Raw genomic sequence first — 9,822 nt, 5'->3', positions numbered from 1 at the left:
GGGTGGGGGAAAAGAGGGTTTACCGTCAACGGGGATGGACTTGAGTGAGCGTTGTAATTGTATGAGTCCGCGTATGATGTGATGGTTTGTATTTGCGAGGACCATGATTTGGTTCAGACCGTCGTTGATTAGGCTCCACCAAATTAAGGCCTGTAACGCGGCCGATGTTAGCGTGGCCTTCTGGATGACCTGGTCCTCGAGGAAGCGGGGTAATACGACGTCGCGTAGGTACATAATTCGTGCGGACAGAACTGCGCTCATCTTGATCATTTTTCGTGTGCGCCCGCTTTGCACACACTCGTTCAAAAGGGCCTCGCCTTCGAAAGACACCGTGTCCCTCCAGTAACCCAAGAAATCAGCACGAGGTAAACCCTGAGGTGACGACTCCAAGGTGCGCAGACAACCCTCCATATTCTCATCAGACAACAACACCGCGAACGGATCTAATCCTAGCTCCGTCCGGAAACACGCATTTGGCTTCAAGCACAACTGCGCAACAGATCGGAAACCTGCGACCCTGCTGCACGACGTGCCCGTCTTCCCAGTGCGCTCCCCACCCCTGTCAGAACCAGAGCCTTCACCAGTGCCAGGGTCTTTACCCGTGTCAGAGTCTTCACCGCCAGAGTTATCGTCGTCGGAGGCGCCAGCATAGTCCCTGGCGAACTGGCTCGAGAAGTCGTTTACCACCAACGAGGAGTCGGCAGCGGGCCCTGCGACCAGCATCGTCGTCATGTTCATTCCGACTTGGCTGATACCTTCTGCACAGGCAGCTGTTTGAGGACTGTTGTTACGCTGAGTAGCGAGCACGCTTTGATCTAAACCCCAGTAGTCTAGTCCCTGGTAGTCAAGGCCGCGGTAGTAGTAGGAGAGGTAAGCCTCCACACAGTCCGGGTCATGGCTCATGAGGGAGACAGCGGACGTTCTACAGCCTACGTTAATGATCCGTACTAGAAGCTCACTGAGCCGGTTCGGGTACTCCGGGTCATCGGTCAAGTCCAGCAGACCTAGGCGAATCCGCCGCTCCTCCTTCCACAAGTGGCCCAACCATTCTTGTTTCAGGAAGGCAGCCATCAGAGGAGTCAACTCTTCTCGGATCGGGGTCGTGTTATATATTGTGGCAGAAGCGTCCCTCAACAGGGCAATGAAGTCAGCCACATTGTTCATGCTCACGGGAGACAATGTCAGGCTCTCTCCGCTGACCGGGGTCGTCTCTGCAGGGTTCATCTCTGCGGGGTTCATGTCTGCAAGGTTCATCCCTGCGGGGTTCATGTCTGCAAGGTTCATCCCTGCAGGACTTACAGCTATGTCAGCCGCAGCTAACGAGTTCTCAGTAGCAACTTCCTCGGAAGGACTATTGAAAGCCGATGGACTAACCAGTTGGCCAGTTCCAGCCAGTTGGCACACTGGACCAAGTCCACTATCTTCCTCGGATGTGACGGGATGAACTGCCAAGGGAGAAGCTGCATCAGGAGCCGCCTGGCGACCGGCTGAAAGAAGCGTTACGGATTGCGGAGCGTCCACGGAATGTCCTCGCAGGAAGTCGTAAAAGATGCTCGCGTCCTCCGGGTCGTCGAACTGGCACGAAGCCTCACGGTCGCCGATGCTGACTTCTACGACGGCGCCACTTAGTCGAGGCATCCGCACGTCTCGTAGCGACCACAGCTCCTTGGCTCCGCAAACGACACGCCATAAGGACACCTGTGCAACCGTCGACTGTGTGGATCTTGGCACACTCGCCCGCTGCTCGGTCGTTCGCTGCTCGGTCGTTCGCTGCACAGCCAGGATGCCCACGACCGGAGGACCCTCGTCATTCAATTTTATCCGAACAGATGCGTTGCTACTCACAAGGCATTTCCCCAACATAAAATTCCCCCCCCGGCCCGTGCTTTTCAAAACCCTCGTAACCAAGCGAGACGACAAAAGTGGCGGATTGATGATGGTGCAGTATCTGGGGTGCATACCACACTAAGGTCACGCTAAGTGTGCTGATGTTTTGGGCTTGTCCAGTATGTCGGGCGCGATTCTATAGATCAGCCAAGGCAAGTTGCGGGTTTTTCGCCACCATTTCTCTTTAGTGGGAGAGCACCAAGAGGGCAGCGGAGGCTGAGGCGCGCCGACTACTCGAGCGGATCCGCCGCTTACCCGAGGGCCAGGTTCCGCTTGTAGATAACCCCTTCACGACACCCGCAGACCACCAACTACTGGTCGGTGACGTGTGGCTTAGATGCCAACAAACTGCAGGTCGTTGGATTTGAGCCGCCGCTCTAAGGCTAATGAGACAAACCTCCATCACTTTGAACCACCGGCGCAAGTCCCAACCCGAATCACTTACCCGCCGGTGTAGTCCGCACCGCCAGACAAACCATCACCCACGCAACCGAACGATTACTTACTTGCCCGGCGAGATTCCACCTTCCAACCACTTACCCAGTCAACTCCATTTTGCGACAGGCACTTTGGAGCTGTGCCAAATCCAGTTGAGCTTGACTCAAATTAATGTACCGAATTACCGATCCACGAATGAAGCAACTAGACATCGGAATCTAAAAGAACCGGGTTCGACACCGGGCTATTGGAATCGGGCTATTCCACTGGACTTACGGAATGCCGCTTCCGGATTGCCGCGGTCAGATGAGTGAGAGAGTGTATCCGCATCGAGACGCGTATCGAGACGGGTAATGAGCACTTACTCCGGGAGTCACTTGAACATTGCTGAGCTTGAGATTCAGATACTGGTCTACTGCCTCGATGGTCCCGGCCATCTGGAGGCCGTTCTTAAGTTCGACGGTAACAACACAATTCTTCTGATCCCTCAAACTTTCAAATAGGTTAAAGAATAACTGAAGATACACCGCTGTGTGTGTCTATCATGGGTGTGTGTATTCAGAGGTCGGTCATGTGGTTGGTTCTTACCAAGCTCATCTTTTGGTAAAGCTCACCGTTCAGGGGTTAATGGTTCGGTGAAATTAAAATGGATTGGTGTGTTCTGACATCGAGCAATGTGTTCTGACATCGGGCGTATGTGGCTAGTTGCGTTTCCGCGCTGGGTGAAGGTTGTCTAGCGGGCGTTTAGTTTGTTTGCAAAAACCTGACGAATGTGTGTCACGAAGTATTGTGTGTGTCACGAAGAGTGTTCGTTGAAGCTCGGATGTCTGATAGTGGAGTGATGATGCGGAGTGATGATGCGGAGTCGGAGTGGGTGGTCTATATGCATTCTTCGAGTGGTACGGAGACGCCGCGGTAGATTTGTCCCCAGCCGATGAGTCGCCAGTTTTTATCGACGCGTCGTGAAAGTGCGGCTTTATCTCCGATTTTGGTGCAGACGGGAGCGGCGAGTTTAAATTTGGCGACATCATTTTTAACAGAGGCTACTCTTGCTCCAACAGAGGTGGATCCGATATTGACCATAAGGTATTCACCTTTTTCCAATGGTTTAACTTTAGTCGCTTTCTTACCTGCAGCTGCGGCAGCGGCAGATTCGAGTTTGTTTGTTCGTTTGACACGTATTCCGATGAGACGTCGTAGAAGGTAGAAGTTGATTTCAAGTATTTCGTAGACATCGGCCATATGGTCTGGATGGCCGAGTACTTGACCAACGAGAGCATCGGCACGGGTTAGAGAAGGATCAATGGTACTGCCCACTCCAATGAGTCCACCGGGTACGGCGAATTGCAGTTCATTCTGTTCAGCATGAAGGGAGGTAATTACGGAACGGATGGGTCGTACAGAGAAGGTATCATCAGGAAGTTTACGTACGAGTCCGGGTCGGCATTCGATAGCATCTCCAAGTTTAAACACTCCCTTTAGAATAGACCCACCGGCCACACCACCTACCATAGCCTCAATGGAATCTCCGGGTTTATTAACGTCGAAAGAACGAATGACGATCATTTCGGGTTTTGCGCTGAAGTCCCGCACAGGAACAGCTATCCTCGAACACATGTACTCTGCTACGACATCCATGTTGTACTTAAGAATGGCAGAGATAGGAACGATAGGAGCATTATCGGCTGCCGTACCCTTCACAAAATCTTTAATTTGCTCCTGCTGGACCAAACATTGCTCTTCCTTAATCAATTCCACCTTATTCTGCAGAACTATTAGGTGTCTTAATTTCATGATTTCAACTGCCGCTAAATGCTCACTTGTCTGAGGCTGTGGACATGGCTCATTACCGGCAACCAATAACAAAGCTGCATCCATTACTGCTGCACCATTCAACATCGTAGCCATCAAAATGTCGTGGCCTGGACAATCCACGAAACTCACATGTCGGACAACACGTCGTACACCCTTACCACAAGTCGGACATGGATACTCATCTGCATGTCCACTTCCATGAGAAGAGTATGCCCCTGGTGATGGACATATGTCACACTTGAATAATTTCGCATTCGCATAACCCAACTTTATCGTAATGTTTCGCTCCTTCTCGTTCTTAAAACGCACCGTCTGAACACCACTCAACGCACGCACCACCGTCGATTTACCGTGTGCCACATGCCCTATCGTACCCACGTTTATCGTCGCCTGCTTCGACATCACCTCCAGGGACACTGGAGTCAACTTGCTTACATCAACCTACAACGCAAGGTGTACGCCACCCCAACAACCACCCTGCAACGATGACCGGGACATGTAGCAAGTGGGGGGTCCTAAAGGGAGTGTGCTAAGGGGAGTGTGCCAAGGTTCGTGAAATTACCTGAGACATTTCCAAGTCGAGTCGAAGTGAGTTTCTCAGTCCCCTTAAAAAATCGACCGCACAGGCATCAATAGATAACACACAAAAACTCTTGCTTCCCGCGTCCGCTGTAACCGTGACTGAGCGACGTACCCGCGTCCTCTGTTTTCTTCTACGGTCTTCGTCCAAGGACGTCCGGGAAAGCGCAGCTCGGGGCTGGCTCAGCGGAGAGGGTTTAGTTAGCTTCTTGGACAACGAAACACCCCGGCCGAAAACTTGGGCGGAAGGTTTGCTTGGGAGGAGGGGCTTGGCGGAGAGTTTAGGCTGTTATCAGGTGCTTGCACACATATTTCCGTCGCGCGCGTTTCCGTCGCGCGCGTGTGCATCGCGCGCGTGTGCATCGCGCGTTGTGTGCAAACATTACCTGGCGACGTGGCGCGGGCTTACTCGACCGTGCGGTTATTCAGCCGTGCCTGCGATGCAAGCTTTGATTTGCTCGGCCATGGCTTGTGCAGCGGAGGAGGTGAGTCGGAGTAGTTTTTGGTTATGCGGTTCTTTCCACGCGTTGCCTTGCATGCTGAAGTAGAGGACGTCTTGAGTATTCTGCACGGTCGCGAGTACTAGGGAGGTGATGCGGGCGCCGGCCTGGTCGAGCGCCTGTCTTTCGCGTGCCCCGAGGTCCAGGCAGACCACGGGGTTACAGCCCCCGTGGGGGTTACCGCCCGCGTTGGGGTTACCGCCCGCGTTGGGGTTACCGCCCGCGTTGGGGAAGGTGACGATGGCGCCGGCTGCGGCGCCTGCGACGCCTCGGCAGTGTACTCTGGCGCGGGCGAGAGCGAGTGCGAGTGCGTTGATAGCACAAACAAGCACGCTGTCTTCACCGTCTTGAGCGAGGACGACGGCAGCGACGGCGAGGACACTGGCGCTGCCAGCGTATGCGCTTTGGTCGACTAGGGAGCGGAGGCATTCAAGAAGCGCCTGCGGTAGTCGTTGACTTCGTTGGTCGGCGCGAATGGACTCATCTACACTCTCATTCACAACGCGTCGGGCACGGTCGAGGAGACCGGCAACATGTTCGCGACCACCGGCCGCCTCCAAGGCAAGACTCACCGTGACCTCCAGTCCCAAGTCCTGCCGAGATGGTGCTGCGGCACCTGAGCCTCCAGTCATGGATGAGCCGCCCATGGCCGAACTTAAGGCGATGTTCGAGGCCAGTTGTGGTAACGGACCCAATACGGAAACGGACACTTTCGTGCCACCCAAGCAACTTACAGCACTCCCTCGAACCGACGCCGAAATATCCGTCGCAAACATGACAGGGCGCAACGCATTCCAAGCTCGCCCATCCCGCGCCTCCTCCCAAGACCCCGGCATTGACGCCGACGACAACGGCACCAACGAACCACCCTGCGTCAAGTGCGACAACACCGCACGGAACGGCTCCACCACGTCCGCACTCTCCATCTTTTTTTTGAACCGTCAGCCTGCTGTTCGAATACCTAATGCCGATATCATTAGACCCGGCAGAGTGTGGAATACTAGCACGGCTGGAGTAAAGCACGACGACGAAAATTCGAAGGAGGGCGGGAAGAAAAGCGAGAGAGAAAGATTTTGCGCAAAGTGACATTTCTAACTAGCTAGTTTTGCACCCAATAAATGTCTGGCCTTGCCGTTGCTGCAAGAAGGTGATTCCAACTCGTCGTGTGTAGTGATTAACCGATGTGCGTGTGTGCGTGTGTTCGTTGGAGTGCGTGCGTTCGTTGGTGTGCGTGCGTTCGTTGGTGTGCGTGCGTTCGTTGGTGTGCGTGCGTTCGTTGGTGTGCGTGTGTTGGTTGGTGTGCGTGTGTTGGTTGGTGTGCGTGTGTTGGTTGGTGTGCGTGTGTTCGTTGGTGTGCGTGTGTTCGTTACCGTGAGATAGTAAATGGTTTGAAACTTGGGGTGGTTGACCCAAGCGTCAATGAAGTCTTCTGGTAGTTGATGTGTGTTGTGTGCTAGTTGTTTGAATTCCTGGAGGGGGACTTCGACGACGCTTTCGTCGTCGATGTGTTGAAGAAGTTTGGTACAGTACTGGTCGTCAAGAGATCGGGAGATGATATTCTTGAGTATGTTATGGAGAACTTCATGTGGGGATGCAGCGAGTGCGCGATACTTAGCGAACGTTTGCGACATTGCTTGAGCTACGCTATGTTTCTGTGATTGGACGAATGACTCGAACATGGTGCTCATAGAGTAGTCGATATCTTGAGTGGAGATGACATTCGACAGACGCATTTTCGCGTTGGCTGCTGCCATACGGAAAATAGACTCTAGATGACGAACAGTCATGGGCATACTACCATGGAAACGGTAGGTTGCTTGACGCATTTTCGTGTAAAAGTCGACGATGCGCTGCTCGTCACTTGGCTTCAAAAGAGGACGCACGAATTGCCGTGCATACAACACGTACTGCCGCAGATACCGATCAGGGATACGCTGATTATTTGTCACCCAAGCCGGGTAACCATGGACAACTGTCTCATCCGGCTTTTCCAGCACGTCCATACCATTACCACTACCAGCGCCAAGATTTTCATCACCACCTATACCATCACCACCTATACCGGCGTCTGGATGAGCTTGTATGTGGTTAAGGAGCACGTGGTCGGCGAGGTACTGATCTGAGAGTGGGTACACCTCGTCCTTCATGACGGCGACAACGTCGAATCGCGATAAAATGGGATCTGAAAGTTCCAGATTTTCAGGCAGCGTCAGGGACGTGGCATACTGACCTCCGACGGGGTTGGCAGCTGCTATGACCGCGCACCTTGCCCGCAGAGTGGCGATGATGCCGGCCTTGCTGAGGGAGATAGATTGTTGCTCCATTGCTTCATGTATAGAGACGCGATCATGGTCGCTCATTTTATCGAACTCATCGATTAAACATATACCTTCATCAGCAAGTACAAAAGCACCCCCTTCCAACACCCACTCGCCCGTGACGTGATCGCGCTTTACCGATGCCGTAAGGCCGACCCCCGATGCACCCTTGCCTGTGGTCAACACTGTTCGAGGGTACGTGTGGGCAACGAACTGCAACAACTGACTTTTACCCATACCGGGGTCGCCGACAATGAGCACATTGATGTCACCGCGGACACTGTGTCCACCTGAACCTCCTTCTCGACGTACTCCTCCGAACATGGCCAAAGCGATCGCCGTTTTAGCATGCACATGTCCCCAAATGCTCGGCGCAATGGACTTCAATATTTTTTCGCGCACTTGCGAATGTCTACCCAAACGCCGGATTATCGCCACGTCCTTCTCCGTCATCTCCTCCAATTGCTTCTCCCGCCGTCTCTGTACGTAATTTACCACGATCCAAACACCGAACACAGGAAAAGCCAATTTCGCGTTCACAAACGAATCCTGACTTGTCTCCAAGATTCCACTGACAACAACCTCATCTCCAGGTCGTACCGAGTCCACCAAGTCACCCAACAAAACCAGCTGCTTCTGTCGTGGGATGTGTCCCGGGGGAATCGACGAAGTCACCTCCTGAATCGTCACCTTTTGATAGTTCTCAAACACCGTCCGTTCCCGACATAAAGCAAACGGACCAGTGCTTTGACACTCTATACACACCACCACCAACGGACTAGACCCTCCTACCGACCCCGACCCCGTCCCCGACCCCGACCCCGTCCCAGCACCTGATAATTGCTGGTCGCTGAAAGGCCCATTTCCATCGAAACCGCACTTAATACAGCGGTAATAACGTGTCTTCAGTTTCGGCAATACATCAGTACGACGAACACATACTCCCTCTACGCACACCAACGAGTTAATCGAACCCGTCTTCAGGCTACGGATCGTTTGTAGCGCACCACCACGGTGCCGTCCAGACACACGCACTGCCACGCATTCCAACTCGTATAGACTCGGATACAGTGCTCGCACAATGCTCGTGGCCACATCATCCATCACCCCAAACAACTCTTGCGGCCGCAACACGATCCAGTCAAGCAACTTGGGCTCGTGCGCAGCGAGGTGTGTCCAGTCCACCACCAACGACTTCTTTTCTGCTCGCGCCATATCCTCAATACGCGCAATGTAGTACGGCGTACCTTCCGGTTCTGCACCGGCTCCAGTCGCCTCTTCGGGGGCGCAGAACCAAAGGAATCCCTCAAGAATAGCATTGAGGAGGCTGCGGATGCGTTCATCGACAACGCTGGCGGCATTGCACTCAGGCAGCGCCTGGCGAGCCTGCAAGACGACACTCGCCTCGGGACGGTGGACACGGACACGACGTCCACGGAGTCCGCGGAAGACCTCCTGCTCCTCCTCCATAGCCGCGTCAATGGTCTCCTCCGCCGCTGCCTCATCCGCCGCTGCCTCCTCCGCACCTCCCAGACCACGGAAGAGCGCCGCAACGGAACGCAGACCACCGCTGGCCGTACGTGTGGCCTCCGCACTGCGATGGCGGCGTTCGATTGCAGCCTCAGCCGCCGCGCGCTGAGTCGCCGTCATGTCCTCAAACTCCCCCTCGTCATCTAACAACGTCGCATCATACTCGTCTTCTTCCTCCTCCTCCAACTCGTCCACTACGAAACCCCGGGTCGCCATCAGGTCCTCTCCCTCCTCCTCCTCAACACCCGACTCCGCCTCCTCCTCTCCAGACAACACCTCCTCCGCCTCTGAGTACTGCTCAGACACAACCTCCGAATCGTCGTGATCTCGCGACCGAGAACCACCGTTCGTCGTCTGTCGAGCCATCAAGAAAAGTTTCACTCGATCACAAAAACGCCGGCTGTCCCTCGCCCGCTAGTTTCTTGCCCTCCCTCCTCCCTCACTCCCTCACTCCCCCCTCCCTCACTCTCTCTCTTACTGCCGAGTGGCGAGTCGGGTCTTTAGATCCAGGAACAGTTCCAAGGTGGTGACGGTGTGGTCACTGTTGTCGAAGGCGGGAGGAAGGACGGAGGTTTGGCCAACGGTTTTTTCGTCTGGGTAGCAGAAGACTTTTTCTTCGGCAACGGCGTCGTCTGTGTGGCTCGGCACGTGCACCCCCTCCGCCAGTTGGCGGAATGAGTGCACTGGGGGTGACGTCGGGATTCGAACGCGGGAACTTTGGGTTCGGAGCGGCGGCGTCTGGGCGGGTTGGTGGG

The 9,822-nt window shown here is 54.4% G+C and overlaps 5 protein-coding genes across 5 annotated transcripts; all 5 read right to left on the bottom strand.

The window, feature by feature from the left end:
- Positions 1-119: 119 nt before the first annotated feature.
- GNI_131750 (hypothetical protein) lies at positions 120-1,863 on the bottom strand (the record flags this gene model as incomplete). The annotated part of the gene is made up of 1 exon (XM_011133886.1): positions 120-1,863. A coding segment is annotated over one exon (1,744 nt), but the record flags the coding sequence as incomplete, so codon positions are not given.
- Positions 1,864-2,423: 560 nt separating this feature from the next.
- On the bottom strand, positions 2,424-2,762 carry GNI_131740 (snRNP Sm family protein; the record flags this gene model as incomplete). The annotated part of the gene is made up of 2 exons (XM_011133885.1): positions 2,424-2,529; positions 2,662-2,762. Coding segments are annotated over 2 exons (207 nt in total), but the record flags the coding sequence as incomplete, so codon positions are not given.
- A 442-nt stretch (positions 2,763-3,204) lies between these two features.
- Positions 3,205-4,542, bottom strand: GNI_131730 (putative eukaryotic translation initiation factor 2 gamma subunit; the record flags this gene model as incomplete). The annotated part of the gene is made up of 1 exon (XM_011133884.1): positions 3,205-4,542. One exon carries the CDS (start codon positions 4,540-4,542, stop codon positions 3,205-3,207), a length of 1,338 nt encoding a protein of 445 aa, XP_011132186.1.
- Positions 4,543-5,140: 598 nt separating this feature from the next.
- On the bottom strand, positions 5,141-6,145 carry GNI_131720 (3' exoribonuclease family domain 1 protein; the record flags this gene model as incomplete). Its single annotated transcript, XM_011133883.1, has 1 exon — positions 5,141-6,145. The coding sequence occupies one exon, from the start codon at positions 6,143-6,145 to the stop codon at positions 5,141-5,143; it is 1,005 nt and encodes a 334-aa protein (XP_011132185.1).
- Positions 6,146-6,310: 165 nt separating this feature from the next.
- GNI_131710 (putative DNA helicase) lies at positions 6,311-9,433 on the bottom strand (the record flags this gene model as incomplete). The annotated part of the gene is made up of 1 exon (XM_011133882.1): positions 6,311-9,433. The coding sequence occupies one exon, from the start codon at positions 9,431-9,433 to the stop codon at positions 6,311-6,313; it is 3,123 nt and encodes a 1,040-aa protein (XP_011132184.1).
- Positions 9,434-9,822: the final 389 nt, after the last annotated feature.

Source organism: Gregarina niphandrodes (genome assembly GCF_000223845.1).
Source record: "Gregarina niphandrodes unplaced genomic scaffold scaffold00033, whole genome shotgun sequence".
In the NCBI taxonomy this organism is placed as follows: Eukaryota; Apicomplexa; class Conoidasida; order Eugregarinorida; family Gregarinidae; genus Gregarina; species Gregarina niphandrodes.
Note: the sequence above shows the minus strand (reverse complement) of the source record. Positions and strands in the feature narration are given on the sequence as shown.